The sequence below is a fragment of the Neophocaena asiaeorientalis genome, unplaced genomic scaffold (assembly GCF_003031525.2).
Source record: "Neophocaena asiaeorientalis asiaeorientalis breed wild unplaced genomic scaffold, Neophocaena_asiaeorientalis_V1.1 scaffold197, whole genome shotgun sequence".
NCBI lineage: Eukaryota > Metazoa > Chordata > Mammalia > Artiodactyla > Phocoenidae > Neophocaena > Neophocaena asiaeorientalis.
In genome coordinates this window covers 5,180,036-5,196,843 of record NW_020174703.1, presented here as the reverse complement: position 1 = coordinate 5,196,843, position 16,808 = coordinate 5,180,036, and the positions used below count along the sequence as shown (strand labels likewise).

The 16,808-nt window shown below is 37.1% G+C and overlaps 2 protein-coding genes across 2 annotated transcripts in view; one reads left to right on the top strand and one right to left on the bottom strand.

Moving 5' to 3' along the window:
* CMSS1 (cms1 ribosomal small subunit homolog) overlaps nucleotides 1-16,808 on the bottom strand; it is a 384,701-nt gene that overhangs the window by 265,425 nt on the left and 102,468 nt on the right. The gene's annotated exons all lie outside the window — the stretch shown is intronic.
* Nucleotides 1-16,808, top strand: part of FILIP1L (filamin A interacting protein 1 like) — a 287,787-nt gene that overhangs the window by 194,171 nt on the left and 76,808 nt on the right. Inside the window, exon 5 of the mRNA XM_024759249.1 lies at nucleotides 1,829-2,007. Within this exon, the coding sequence (XP_024615017.1) occupies nucleotides 1,829-2,007 (179 nt within the window). The remainder of the gene's footprint in view (nucleotides 1-1,828; nucleotides 2,008-16,808) is intronic.

Here is a 16,808-nt window from a genome sequence, read left to right as displayed (position 1 = left end):
GCTGAAGGAAGGGAGAGCCCTTAGGAGATTATGTAACAAAGGGCAATGATTCTTTCCAACCTTCCTTCCTTTTCCCTACAAACAAACAAGCAAACAAACAAAATAAGGAGGAAAAACACAATGGAAAGCAATAGTAGATTAACTAAACCTTCTCTTTTCTCTTTTTGGGCTAAACTAAGTTTAATATTCATGTCCATACAACTACAAGAAGCTATCTGAGGAAGTTTCCTTTATGAAGCCTCCCTTAGTCATTCATTTATGCTTTACTAAATACCTATTATAATTACTCATTTATTAATTCTAGGGCCGATTTTGTGATAAATTGAATGTTTCTCTAAGTCAAATGTCAAGCTCCCTAAATTAAGGCTGATTCTATTACTATTTCACTCTCAAATTCTAAAAGCAGTTGATTTGAATTTCCCTTATAATGCAGTCTAGTGTTTGGGCAACTGGAAGTTTTCAGAGAACTGTTGTTGCTTGAGACCCAGGACAATTAACACTACAACCTCCCTCTCAGAGGATGGTCATTAGTTAAAAGTGACTCTGCCAGCAAGCAATACAACTTAGCAATTTCAGCTTCCACAAAAGGATTGGTCACATTAATTAAAAATCATCACCTATATGACATAATGAAGTATTTTGTGTGTGTTAAGGCACCATTATAAACCCATATTAGAAAACTAGACAACCAGCCTAAGCATTTAGAGTTCAGTTGGGTTCTGTATGCTGGGACACCTTTATTCCCTTCTTTTTCTGAAATCATTTGGCCATTTTTGTGCTTTGGATTCCTAGTTAAGTATGTGCTTTTTAAGGATGTATGATTTAAACTGGCTTCAAATTCAGAGTCACAAATTTTCAGTCTTTTACAATAAAGGCAAAGGGCAAAATCAACCAATATTATCAGTTATAGTTTAGTATTTAACTAATCTAGACAGTCACATGCTTTCAAAACCATGTTCTTAAATGGATTTTAATTTATCACTGGTCAAAGATCCTGAAGCACTTTTGTTTTAATCAGTCTACTTCCCTCTTTTCTTTCTTGATTCCTTGCTTGCTTATTTTGTTTTCAATCTGTAAGCATATACTGGGCACCTACTATAAGCAAAGCACTCTATTAGATGTTAAGAATTTAAGAAAAATAGAATGTAGGCCCTGCTTTCAGGGAGTTCACAGTCTAGCAGAGGAGACAAAAGTAAATAAGACACGGGGTAATTGTTTTATAATAGAGATATAAGTAGGCCACAGAAACCAGAAAGGACTTGGTGTTTACACCAGGTCTATACCAACACAGAATTGATTAACAAGAACTTGAAAAAAATACACAAACACCTTTATGAATAATGCACTGAAAAACAGACCATGGATCCAAGAGATGTACATGAGCAGAGTACTTTAGGGAGGGCTGGGCAGCTAGGGAAGTGGCAGAATCAAACACTGTACAAGGATTCCTTTACTTTCCAACATTTCTCTGATATGGTTTCCCCGGAGAGAAAAGGAAGTAGCAAAAAGGGGGTATGGAGAAATTGTTCAGATATTTACAGAGGAACCAATGTTTCTTTCTGGTTAAAAAAAAAAAAAAGATGACATGGGAACTAAGATCCCACAAGCCACGTGGTGCGGCCAAAAAAAAAAGACAGTAAGAAAGTTACATTTGTGTTGAAACATCAAAAAGTATCAATTAACAAGAGTAATGATAAAAAACTAAACAAGGAAATCATAAACCCACTGTTGAATTAATTTGTTAAAACTTGGATATTTCTAAAAGAGGGAGAGATGGCAGTATTATGAATGATTTGTACTTAGACTATTAATGTATTTTCTTTTGTAGTTGGACAAAGTCGTGGAAAAACATAAAGAATCTCACAGACGAATCCTGGAACAGCTTTTAACAGTAGAAAAATCTCACAGGCAAACCATATTAGAGTTGGAGGAAGAAAAGAGAAAACATAAAGAATACATGGAGAAGAGTGATGAATTCATAAGCTTGCTAGAACAGGAACGTGAAAGGTAAGGCTACTTTGGACAAGACAGTGACCTATTCTGCAAATTCTTACTAACCTCTCACTATGTGCTGGGCATTATACCAAGGGATACAGGGATACAAGGTAAATATGACAACCTCTGGTCTCAAAAATCTCATGGCCAAGAGTGAGGAAAAGGATATGTTTAAAAACAATATCAATACAACGCAAGAATAACCGGGTGTGACAGGACTGTGGAAACATAAATGCTGGGCAACTGATTCTTCAAGGGAGTGCCCTGTGAAAGCTGCAGAGAGGAGGTAACAGGTCTAGTCCCTGTGCAAACAAGAATGGAGACCACATACAAGGCAGGGGCAGGAACAAGTGCCACAGCATAGAGGTAAGAGAAGAGTATGGGTACTGAGGGAACTAAAGCTTTCCACATGGCTACAGCACAGGGTGTGAGAAAAGCAACGGTTAGACATGAGCAGCTGGATTTTATACTGTTGGCAAGAAGGAGCAAATGACAAATTATGAGAAGGAGAATGAGTTATCAGGGATGCTTTCTTAAGGAACCATTAAGGAAAGATGGAAGAAAGACAGGGGCAGGTATGTGTTCCAATGGCTATAGGGTTAGGGAGGATGGGGCATAACAAGAATTATTTATGACGTATAGTCAATATGAATTAGTGACTAATGTGACTAGAGAGCAGAGCAAGGAAAACAGGAAGTTATACTCCTAGTTCTTCACCAAGGTACAGAAAGCAGGAATGGGGCACAGCTTTTTGTTGTTGCAGGATTTCTGGTTGGGGAGATAGTCCAAAAGATGGAGGGGGTCCTATTTTAGACAAGTTGAGCATGAAGTACCTGGTGTATTCCAATGTTCAGTGGGGAGAAGGATGTGTCTAAACAGACAACCCACCGTTAGAAATACAGGTCTGGAAAAGGCTGGGCTGGTGATGTGTATTTGTAGCCAGTGATAGCTGAAGCTATGGGTGTTGGTGTGGTGAGGGGAGAGAATTTTGAGATGGGAACTCTAGAAAACAACACAACAACCCATCAAATTAGTGTTTTCCTCCAGAAAAATGGGTCAAGAAAGGAAGCTGAGAAGGAATGAAGAATGGTGGAGGATTAGAACAACTAGAAAAGAAAGCAAGGAACCAAGCAAGGGAAGACTTTCAACAAAGAGTGAGCAAACAGTACCAGATAATACAGAAAAGGATGACCAAATGTCCCAAGATGGCAACAAGGAAGACACTGAGGAACTTAATGAGCCCTTTCAATAAAACAGTGAAGGCAGAAGCCAAATTGCAATACTTTGAAGAATAAATAAGAAACGAGAACACAGAAGCTTAAAATGTAAACTAGTATTTAGAGAAGCTTGGCTACAAAAAGGGAGAAAATGGTTGGTAAACATTTTATAACCGTATGGAAAGCAGGTTATTTTGCTCAACTTTGACCCTCTGTTCTGGATTACCTTAGAAAGTATGAACATTCATATTAAATTGAAAGAACAATGACTCCTCTCTATTAATACTGCAAAGATAGAAAATAACCAATCTTAGTAATGTCAAATTTTTACTGTACCTTCATGTCACTTTTGTTATTCCATGTATACTTCTCTTATGCGTTACAGAGCTAATGATGCTAGATTCTAACAATCACAGAAAAATACAGAAAAAAAAATTACTGTGAGTTCCCTTTTCTAAAATACTAGTAGCCTCAACTGTTTTGACTACTTACAATTCATATTTTAACTAGGTAATCAAAGTTACATAATAGCTACGCTAATGGCAAACTTTCATTTCTTTTCAGTGCACTTCATGGTAGTCCTCAGAGCACTAGAGATTCAATGGCCCTCACATCCAGTTTCTTTTTCTACATTCATCAGGGGTTTGTTTTCTACTCATTACATAGAGAGGGGGTCTTGTTACCTTGCCTCTCATGAACCTAAAATATCTTCAGGGGCAGATTAAAGGAACAAAAGAAGTCTGGCACTAAGGGAAGATTTGGCTCAGACCTTACAGTATAGGATTTGTTATTCAATGAGACAATGTCATATTAAATATTATTTCGAACCCTTGTGATTTGGCACCTGTGGCCTCCAAAACTTATTTGGCACTAACTTGTTGAACACGGACACTTCCTTTCATCTCTCATTATTATGAACATTTATTGACCATCGTCAGAGTGCTGCCTGCCATAGAACAAAGAGGTACTGGAGGTCCCTGCCCCGGGGGGCTTAACCACGTTAATGGAGAAGGCAAGAGGATACAGATTTAGGGTGGAAATGTGAAAGGCTGTTGGTGGTATAGTTCTAATGTTCACCATTGTCTCTCTACTATCTTCTGGAGGAAGGCTGAGGAGGGCTATCCAGAAGTAACACTGTAAAGCTGGTAGGCAGATGGTGAAGATTATTTAAATCAAGAGAGCAAAGAGGAACAACACTGAGAAATGAGAACAAAAGAGCACTAGGAACAAAGGCCACGGGCTAGAGGAAAAGGAAAATAGTGGGACGAATGTAAATTGTACACCAAGGAATCAGTATATTAAGAACGGTATTTCTACATGTATCAAAGTAGTTTAAGAGGGAGAATTTAAAAGATCACATTTTTTAGCCATATAGGATGCAAAGGTTTTTTGTCTTGAAGAATAATGAAAGTAAACAAACCATTACCAAAAAATAGGAAAAAATGACTGAAGTGATTCTCAATCCCTGTTTAGCCACTCCAGAAGATATGGGAATATTCAGCTATTTCTGTTTGCCCAGGAACAGCTTCCAGATGGAACTCTTTGGGTGTGAGAATGCTAAGGCTCTTCTTGACTCACATGATACACAGACAATTCTCCGGCTCCATCTGTACATCACAATTCCCATATCTTGGCACTGCTGGTGCACTGGCCCTTCCTGGCCCCCCTGCTTGTAGCAGGGAGACTGTGGGCCTCATGAGGCATAACTGACTTCCACGTGCTTTAAGGCCATGTGCATACAAATACTAAAGGAACACCATCTAACAAAGAGGTGGGGGAAACTAATAATTTCAGATAAATATATACAGAGGAGGTGCTTACACAAGAGAGTAAAATACCATTCATGTGTCTCATTCTCTAACAAGAAATGACAGAACACAAACCTAACTTTAGTGAGAGTACTTCCTCTCAAACATGCAGCCACCCTTCACAAAAGCAAGACTAATTTATTCTAAGGAGTCAAAGAATAATGTTTACTTCCTTCCTCAAACAAAGTGATGTAAGCCACTCCCGAATCAGTGACCCTCAGTACAAAGAAAGAAAGAAAGAGTATCATAACCCCCATAAACGTGGTTTGAGTAAATATAACTAAAGGACTATCTGATTGAAACTCTGAAAAATACTGTGAAAGTTTAGTGATTGTATTTTTAGTGTTAGATAATATCTACTTGGAAAGAAAATAAAAATTAAGAAATACATGATTGAGATAGTTAATGTGACCTTAGAGGGTGTAATAATGGATTTCAAATTAAGGCTCAATTTCTGTGTTTTCTTCGGAGAATTCATTTTATGTGGAAAACCCTAAAGGAGACTGATGTCACACATTGAGTTTAGGCCAAAATGTTTGCCAAGTGATGTCGCTGTCGTAATCAGTAAACAATTGGCTTTCCCACTGCAGGAGGGTGGGGGCAGGGAACAGCTCAGGAAACCCTGTTCCCAAGCGTGTTAATGCAGTTTCCTTCGCTGTAATCTGTGCAGTTTGGTCTGTCCATAAAATAATCATAGCAACATTTCATGACAACCTTCTGTTCACTGACCAGCTCCAATGTGTGGATGTGTGTGTCACTGATGACCTGAATTATGTACTTGGCTGAATTACAAGTGGCGTCTATGTGAAAGGTTTTATACAAAAGCAATGCCAGTAATTTTTGGCCTTTCTGGATGGCTTCACAGGAAAGCCAAAACAAAAATCACTTTTAGTCAGTGCAATTTTGCAAAATTTTCCCATAAGTGAAATGCCAATTTTGTCTGTACTTTCAAACAAGCTTGCATAATTTTTTTCCTTTTTCAGTTTCAATGGGGGAAAAGGCTGTGAAGGAAAAAAAAAAAAAAGTTTCCTTTTTTTGAAACCATGCTTTCTTTTTTAGAACACTAAAACAAACCATGTATACGAACCATATATATTACTGCATTTCTGGCCTTGAAACCACTGAAGTGGGAAACAAATATTGGTATGGCAACTCTGTCTAAAAATGTGACTTCAACTATGTATTTTTTTAAAGCTTTAAATTACTTTTCATAATATCTTGGCCAAGTAGGTTAGCACTGTTAATTCTGGTTTCATAAAGCAGGACTTCAAATGGTAGCTTCTCAAGAGCGACATAGGAAGGAAGGAGTCACAGGCAGAATTAATTTCTTGTTCCTGTCCTAAGCAGGTGTGACTAGATAGAATAGTGGCTCAGGGGGCAGAAGGGTCTTTGCAGGAAAGTCAGCAGGGACCCAGCTTCAAGGGTTGTTGCCTTGACCATACCTTGGACTAAGTCCTTAGTAAAGAACAAAGTGTTTCCCCCGTCCCTTTGGCTGAAGCAATTTTATAAAGAAAGATTTCCATCATCAACTCTTTTCTACTATGACAGGCCTGTTTTCTAGATGGGCATCAGGAAAGGTGAGTGAAACAAGTGAGCTATATTTGACCCTCCTGTTAACTGAGTATATTGGATTACTATCAAAGGCTTCTCTCAAAAAACATCAAATCTTCTTTCTAGAGGCTTTGGATACTCCCCTGAAATATAAATATATAAATTTAAATATATAAATGAATAAGTGTATTAATCTACTCAATTTTTTAGTTAGTTTAACTAACTAGTTAGCTATTTAGTGCTGCTTGCCACTCATTCATTCACTAAAACAAAACACAAAAAAACCCCAAACTAAAAACAAACAAAAAACCCCCCGATTAATTAAATGCCTGCTACATGCCAGGTCCTGTGCTAGATCCTAGGTGAAGCAGGTAGATGTGTTCATCACTGACATAAAACCCCAACTCATTTGTGCATGTGTAAAACAGAGACACCACTGTAGACTTTGTGATTTGATACTAATGCTTCCAGGGCACTATGAGATCATGATAGGTAGGAAAAAAAGGCACCAGTATGGTACAAAAACATAATACATGAAATACTTATGAAAATAAAACATTCAGGAGAACTCAATAAACACATTAAACTAGAGTACTTTACTAGAGAATTCAATATCTTGCAACTATTGCCATTAGGATTTTCAATTTCTTTGGTCTTAAACCTCAGCTTTTAAGAATATCCCATGAAGCATAACACAGTGGGCATAAGGTTTTTTAAAAATAAATAAACTAAGTCTACTTTTTAAAAATCATATTTGGAAAGCCAGCAGTTTTAAATTTCATGCACACTAAACTATTGTTGTAGAATGCATTGTACTCAAATGCAATCATTTCCTTTCAGTTTTCTGGCAAGGAGTTATATGTATTACATACTCTCAAGGCTATGTCTTGCAAGTTGTGAAATGGATGCCAGATCTCCATTTGACCTTTGTCATTGGTATCCAGTTCTTTGTTAGAACAAAATGGAGACCACCACAAACACATATTTTGATATTATAATTCTACAGAAAATCACAATGTGATCAGCCTAGTGTTCATATACCTCAGACCTAATAGGGTCTGGGTAGGGATGCAGAGCGATTACCTCACAAGGATACCAAAAAACCCATTTAGGACTGTACATCATAACTTAACTTTCAACAGATGTCACAAAACCATACCCTTGTAACTGCACAATTCAGTGGTTTCTATACAAAACCATTTAATTATAGAGGTTAAAATTTGGATAGAGCAATGATGCTATTTTATTGCTGTTCCTTCCCAGAAAGCTGAACTTTACAAATAATATTGGGTGTGTATGTGTATATACAATGATTAGTGAATTTACTGCTCACAAAAGAATACTACAAATGTTAAAAAGCAGTCTAAAAGGAAACATAACGAGCACAGTGAAGGATGAACTGGGAACTTGGAGATAGGGGACTCTGGTCTGCAGACTGGATCTGCAGCTCGTGTGTAACCCTGGGTAAATTCCATTTCTCCAATCTTGTATGTAAAAAAATATAGGACAGGCTTACATCATTTGTGTGTCTCTTTCAGATCTAAAAATCTGTGATTATGTGATTGTTACGAATAAACAACTTTTACTTCAAGTCTATGATTCTAACCCACACTATCAAAAGAGGTCAGTGAGAATGACAGCACCTCAACCACCAGCTTCAAATCCAAGTCTGTAGTATTTCCATTCTTAAAGGATATCTAGATTTAGGTACATCCAATTGCTTCTTGAATGTCACATATTCAAATCTGAACTTATCATCTTTGTAAATCCAGGTAAATTTACAACTTTTCTATTCCTGTTTATTCCACCACAGTGAATCAATCTATCAGATAATCATAAAGAATTATGGAGATCTCTGAATCCTAAATTTAAATCAGAAAAGACCTAGCAATCTAGACCAACCCTCTAATTTTTGAATTGTGAAAAGTGAGGCCCATCAAGACTCAGCTAGAAACCTCCAAATCTTGCTGGTAAACAGCAGCAGAGCCAGACCAGAAGCTAGCTCCCCTGATAACATATTCGGCACTGTTCTCCCCAGAATCATTACTAGGTGCTCAAGCCTTGTGCTTGGTATTGTGGGAAATCCAAAGAAATTTAAGACAGAATTACAATTGAAAAGATAAGACCCTCATAAAGTAATCTATAGATGATTCAGGTGTCCATTCTGTGGTACTGACACTGCCGTTGCAACATTATAAAAGGTCAGTCAAAAAGGATATTAAGGACTGTAATTATCCAAGAGCCCGCAGAGCCCTAGGAGAATGCAGGACATACAGTAAGCCCTGGATAAATATATCTAACTGGCTCATAGCTACTAGCTTAACAACCCTATAAAACAGGAAGCCAAAGACTGAATGCGGAAAGGCAACCTCAAACTTCTGTTCCATCTGACTATAAAATGTAAAGAGGGAGAAGAGTCATTAAACCATATCAAAATAGAAAACTTTGCCTCATGAATGGAAATCAAGGTGGAACATTAGAATTAAGCTGTATCCTGAATTTGTAACTTGTAGGTAAACTTTCCTGGCAAATGTATATTATTCCTCATGAGAAGATGAAGCCAAATGGCTTTGGCCAGCCATTACAATGGGAGATGCCTGGCACAAATGATGAGTAAATATCACTGCACAGAAAGGCCTTTCCTTGGAAGGGTGTAGGGTATTGGAGTTAAAAGCATAGACCCTGGAGTCAGAACCAACAAGAGTTTGAAGCATGGTCCCATCCTCTCATCTGGTCCTACTAGCTATTTGACCTTGAATGAAGTACTTAGTTTCTGTAAGTCTCAGTTTCACTATCTGTTAAAAAAAATGATATGGCTCTCACAAGTTCTTACAATTACTAAATTATATAATGCCTAAAAAAGTGCTAAGTATGGTGTCTGACACTTAGTAAGCATTAGTATCTTTCTTCAAATTTGCCTTTCTTCAAATTAGTTCATTTGTATACTCTGTGCCACACCACTGGGCATTTTATGGATTGCCAGGAAGGCACCTAACTGGACCCTATGCTGGGTGCTAAGGATGTGATGATGAATAAAAGCTTTCAAGGGACATACCCTTCAGTATGGGGAACAAAGACACAAAAACAAGTGCAATGTTGTGTTACAGATGCAATGACAACTGAGAATACAGAGCAAGCACAAATGAAGGATCATTCTCTAGGCCTGGTTGTATCTTATTTGCTTCAGAGTAGGGGTATTGGCTGAATGTCGTAATGATCTAACACTGTAACACTGAGCTGGACATTATAGTACTCAAAAAACTTTTTTTTCCCCCTAAACCATGGAGACCTATTTCCCCCTTTTGGGAATCATAAACAGAAAGGTTAATGCAATGATATTATGAAAAGCACAGCCTACCACATACTCAAAGTTAAGACTCACGCAAAATGATGGTTTTTAAGTGCACCAAAAGACGCCACTGTTCCTTGGGCCTGCCAGTGTCACAAGATCCCCACACTAATCACATCTTCTTGCCTAAAGGGATTAAGTGGGTTTTTGATTTGTTTTGTTCACAGTTCCTTCTGCAGGGCCAAGAGCATGGAAAAGTATAATAAATATTTGTTGAATAAGTGACTAAAATGTAGAAAAAGTTGTTACATTTTAATTTATTATTTTCCATTAATATCTTCTCATAAATTAGCTTCTGGATTAGTTCTTTTCACTTAGCCCAGCTTTGGAGAATAGTATATAAAAGAAGTCAATTTTGATAGGGGAAGCAAAATAAGCTTGAGAGCTTTGGGATTATCCTAGAGAGAGTAGATATAAAACAGGATGGGTCAAGGCACTGGAGGAGAGAATGATCCAAAAATGGGATTTTAAAGTTAAAAAACATAAGAAACATTAACCATTTAAAAAGCTAAAAATAACTCTCTCAATTCATACTTTGCATAGTTTTTGTACCCTACATTTTCACTAATAAAAACATCATGAACATTTTCCTAAATCACCAACTACTCCTCAACACCGTAATTTTTAAGTACATGAATGCTACTGTGTCATATAGATGTAATTTATTTAACAAGCTCACTATTGTGGGCATTTAGATTCCTTCTACTTTTTCACTTTTATAAAGTATACTATGATGAATAGCCTCATACTCCAGTTAATTTTTACACCCTCCTGATTGTTGCCTTAGAATAAAGTTTTAGGTGTGGAATTGCTGGGTCAAAAGTTATAAAACTTTTAAGGATTTTGAAAACTGTAGCTAAATTGCATTCTATAAATAGACTATTTATACTATCACTAGTAATGAAGGAGAATACCCATTTCTTACTTCATAACTTTGCCTGGGACTAAACTTGAATCTGACCTCATTTAAAACATGACGTTAAAAAGTATGTAAAGTGAATGTTCATAACATGAATCAGACTTTCCCACTGACTTAAGCTTTGGTTTTAGAGATGTGTTACTTCTGACAAAAAAAATTCTAACATATCACCAAAAACATACTCAAACATAACATTTCCTTGAAAGAATATTTTGCCATTGTCAATATAATTTCAGTTTATTTCCTCTTTCAGTATATTTCCTCTTCCCCGACAAATTCAGATGGCTTATCATCACTGATGTTCCAAAACACTGCTTCTGTTGCTCTTTCTCTGAAAGGTCTGAAACCTCCTCTCTCTGTATAATCCCACACAAGACTTAGAGTCCAAATTCAGAATCCTGGCTCACCTTTCCCACCACATGACGAATTTGGCAATAGTTCATAATGCTTATAGTACTGGCCTTACATAGACAAGTTTGATTTGTTTAACACTGTGGAATCCAAAGTTCATTTTGTCAAATTCTCCTTTAATAATTGGGTTGGTTAGGAGTACGTGAGAATTCCATAACAATTTCTCCTGTTCAACTCAATTTCTACTGGCCAATTCTCACTTCCTCATGTATCCTCCCTATTTATCATGCATAATACATTATGCCCATAGTATTTTCCCATTTATTTCTATGACTTTCCTGATGACAGCGTGAAATATTTGAGATGCCTGGTGAACAGGTAATTTATATCTTCAGAAGATGTTTCAGAAGAAACATATTTGCAGGATTTATGAGGCTGAGTACGTGTTTTCTTTAAAATAATTTCTACCTCACAGTTTGTCACTTTATATTATGCTTTTTTTTTGTTCTGAGTACATATGACATTCAAGGCATTTCATGCCATAACAAACACTGGAATGAATATATATATATATATATATATATATATATGTGTGTGTGTGTGTGTGTGTGTATATATATATGTAAAGAAAAAAGTTAGGAAAAAAGAGAATCACGTGTGGCTGTCACAACACTGTTTAGTAAACATTTCCTTCAAAGATATCAGAGAGATCTCAAAATGCAATATTTATCAGTAATGCCCGTTAGTGAGGACCAAATATAAGTGGCAATTAAAAAGACCATTTCCCTGTGGGGCACAACTGTCATTTGCTTTATGTCAAATTACTTCTTACTCTAAACAGATTTGTCGATTAATCAAATTCCAGCTAATAATCTACTCAAGAACACTCCAGCTGTTTTATACACATACTTCCAAACATGATAGCATTAAGCCATTAGGACAGCACTTAGATTAAATGAATGGTCTTTTATGTGTTTATTTGCAGAGACAAAGATGGAGAACCCCTGTGGCTTCTTCATGTAGAAGAATTCAGTGGCTTACTCTCAACATTCCTTTGAAAGATAAGATTTTTATCAATAAACAAAGAGGCACAAAATAACAAAAATGTTGGAAGGGGGAAAAAAATCACTCCTTAATTTTCACCTGTGTTGAAATCTAAGTGAGGCATGCCTCAATAACAAAGCAGAGCAAATCAGATAAAACTTCATCCTGAAAAAAACCTCTGGATGGCAAGAAATGAATTCTCTTCTAGACTGGAAGGGTTTAATCTTGAAACATAACTCCTTGTCTCCTCTGAATAAGCCTGTATTTTTCAAATTGATTTTATTTTGTTTGTTAGGGAACATGTGGGGCAGTCACTCAGTTTCCACTTCCAGTTCCAGAAAGAAGCCTCAGGAATCCAAAGAGGTTTGTAGCTTCGGAACGAACTTTTCTTTACCATGACTGAACGCTCAGAACTCACCAAAGCATGCAAAGAAAGTTGGTTAGCTTCTTTGGACTTCAGATATACCACACAAGGGTGAGAGAGGGAAAAAAGGACAAACATACAATCACAGGCAATTCAGATGAACCCAAATTCCAAAATGTTTCAGAAACAATGTTCAAATTCTGCTTTTATTAAATGGTGATAGCTAATTCATACCTTCTTGTAGATGGTGTATTTATTAACAATTATTTTCATTTAAAATATATCCAAAACATAAAAGGGCATGTGGCGGGGAGGATGCTGCAGCCTCAAATGCCTTCAGGGGCTAGCAGGGTAAGGTAAATGACAGGAGCAGGCTGGCTGTATACAATAGGGAACGGTGAAGACCTCGAAAACCTGCAAAGCTCAAGCCCATCTGGTTAGCTATCTAAATAATTACTTCAGTATTATCAATAAATAAGAAATAGGCCCTATGACACAGTTGATCCAGAAATGAAGAAGCAAGACTTTAGGAGTCCAGCTCTGAGAACAAGATATGTATGGTGAGGAAAGAGAACCAATGTTCTCTGGAACCTTATAACAGAAGATGTGTACTGAATCAGGAGGATTAGCACTGGGCACCCACACTAGGAAGTACAGGTGAGGTGGACAAGCCTGTTTATCATGGCTTCTTTTCTGCCTTCTCTTTCCCACTCAAGAGCTGAGACATGTTGTTTTGTTTATCTCTGTATCCCTAGCCCCTTGAAGAGAGTGCCCAATGGATATTTATAGAATAAATAAGTGTATTACTCTCTCCAAACATAGTCACTAACATGAGCACTATAACTGGTAGCAGCAGCTACGGGGACTTCAAAGGAGCTGTTGATTTTAGTGGAGACGGCTGCCCAAAGGTCCCCTGCTTTTTTTTTTTTTTAACTTAAGTATAGTTGATTTATAATGTTGTGTTAGTTTCTGGTATACAACAAAATGATTCAGATTTTATGTGTGTGTGTGTGTGTGTGTGTGTATAAACATGTATGCATTCTTTTTCAGATTCTTTTCCATTGCAGTTTATTATAAGATACTGAAGACAGTTCCCTGTGCTATACAGTATGACCTTGTTGTTTATCTATTTTATATATAGTAATATGTATCTACTAATCCCAAACTCCTAATTTATCCCTCCCCCCCTTCCCCTTTGGTAACTATAAGTTTGTTCTCTGTCTGTGAGTTTGTTTGTTTTGTAAATAAGGTTCCCTGCTTTTTGGTGGCAAGAATAAAAATGTGTTATTCTTTGTTACTGCTTCTAAATGTTTTTATACTGACATATATATGTCACACTACTGAATTAATATAAAAACATTAAATTTCGTCAAGTTCTGTATGTGTATATATATATATATCTCACACATCTGAAAACAAACTAATAAAATGACAACAAAGTTGCAACCAGCAAAATCAATATTGTGAGAATTCTGTATAACAAACAACTTGTTTTCATTAACGAACAACGTACAGGGGAAATATAGAGGGGAAATTTTAAGCTAAAGAAATTTAAACATTTCCATAAAGTGCAAAGCATGATCTTATTTGAATCTTGATTTGAAGACACTATAAGAGACAAAAAGAGAGATAGACAGAAAATATGAAAATCAGGGAAATTTGAACACTGTGATATTTCACAATATGAAAGATTATTCCTCATTTTTGGGTATGTTAATCGTATTGTGATGTATATTTTAAAACAAAACCTTATCTTTTAGAGATATATTCTGAGAATATTAAAAAATGAAATAATAGGATGTTTGGGATTTGCTTCAAAATAATCCAGATTGGGGAGCATAGTATAGGCAAGGAAAAGTAATTCCCCCTCTACCCTTTTGAGTTCTTCACTAAGACCCACTGAAATAAAAGACAGGTTAGAGGCACCTTCAAGATGGCAGAGGAGTAAGACATGGAGATCACCTTCCTCCCCACAAATACATCAAAATTACATCTACATGTGGAACAACTCCAACAGAACACCTACTGAACACTGGCAGAAGACCTCAGACTTCCAAAGGAGTTTCTTCCCAAGGCAAGAAACTCCCTGCATACCTGGACGTGTGGCTGACAGGGACTTGGTGCTCTGGCCAGGTGTCAGGCCTGAGCCTCTAAGGTGGGAGAGCCAAGTTCAGGACATTGTTCCACCAGAGACCACCCGGCCCCATGTAATATCAAACGGCGAAAGCTCTGCCAGAGATCTCCATCTTAATGCTACGACCCAGCTCCACTCAACAACCAGCAAGCTACAGTGCTGGACTCCCTATGCCAAAAAACTAGCAAGACAGGAACACAACCCCACCCATTAGCAGAGAGGCTGCCTAAAATCATAATAAGGTCACAGACACCCCAAAACACAGCACCGGACGCAGTGCTGCCCACCAGAAAGAAAAGATCCAGCCTCATCTACCAAAACACGGCACCAGTCCCCGCCACCAGGAGGCCTATACAACCCACTGAACCAATCTTACCCACTGGGAGCAGACACCAAAAACAATGGGAACTACGAACCTGCAGCCTGAGAAAAGGAGACCCCAAACACAGTAAGTTAAGCAAAATGAGAAGACAGAGAAACACACAGCAGTTGAAGGAGCAAGCTAAAAACCCATCAGACCAAACAAATGAAGAGGGAATAGGCAGTCTACCTGAAAAAGAATTCAGAATAATGATAGTAAAGATGATCCAAAATCTTGGAATGAGAATGGAGAAAATACAAGAAACGTTTAACAAGGACCTAGAAGAACTAAAGAGCGAACAAACAATGATGAACAACACAATAAATGAAATTAAAAATTCTCTAGAAGGAATCAGTAGCAGAAAAACTGAGGCAGAAGAATGGATAAGTGACCTGGAAGACAAAATAGTGGAAATAACTACCACAGAGCAGGATAAAGAAAAAAGAATGAAAAGACTTGAGGACACTCTCAGAGACCTCTGGGACAACATTAAATACACCAACATTGGAGTTACAGGGGTCCCAGAAGAAGAAGAGAAAAAGAAGGGACTAAGAAAATATTTGAAGAGATTATAGTTGAAAAATTCCCTAATATGGGTAAGGAATAGTCAAGTCCAGGAAGCCCAGAGAGTCCCATACAGGATAAATCCAAGGAGAAACACACCAAGACACATATTAATCAAACTATCAAAAATTAAACACAAAGAAAAACATTTAAAAGCAGCAAGGGAAAAGCAACAAATAACATACAAGGGAATCCCCATAAGGTAAACAGCTGATCGTTCAGCAGCAACTCTGCAAGCCACAAGGGAGTGGCAGGGAGTGGAAGGGAGTGACATATTTAAAGTGATGAAAGGGAAAAACCTACAACCAAGATTACTCTACCCAGCAAGGATCTCATTCAGATTCCACGGAGAAATTAAAACCTTTACAGACAAGCAAAAGCTAAGAGAACTCAGCACCACCAAACCAGCATTACAACAAATGTTAAAGGAACTTCTCTAGGCAAGAAACACAAGAGAAGGAAGAGACTTACAATAACAAACCCAAAACGATTAAGAAAATGGTAATAAGAACATACATATCAATAACTATGCTAAATGTAAATGGATTAAATGGTCCAACAAAAAGACACAGACTTGCTGAATGGATACAAAAACAAGACCCGTATATATGCTGTCTACAAGAGACCCACTTCAGACCTAGGGACACATACAGACTGAAAGTAAGGGGATGGAAAAAGATATTCCATGCAAATGGAAATCAAAAGAAAGCTGGAGTAGCAATTCTCATATCAGACTTAATAGACTTTAAAATAAAGACCATTACAAAAGACAAAGAAGGACACTACTTAATGATCAAGGGATCAATCCAAGAAGATATAACAATTGTAAATATTTATGCACCAAACATAGGAGCACCTCAACACATAAGGCAAATGCTAACAGCCATAAAAGGGGAAATCAACAGTAACACAATCATAGTAGGGGACTTTAACACCCCACTTTCACCAATGGACAGATCATCCAAAATGAAAATAAATAAGGAAACACAAGCTTTAAATGATATATTAAACAAAACGGACGTAATTGTTATTTATAGGACATTCCATCCAAAAACAACAGAATACACTTTCTTCTCAAGTGCTCATGGAACATTCTTCAGGATAGAACATATTTTGGGTCAAAAATCAAGCATTGGTAGATTTAAGAAAAT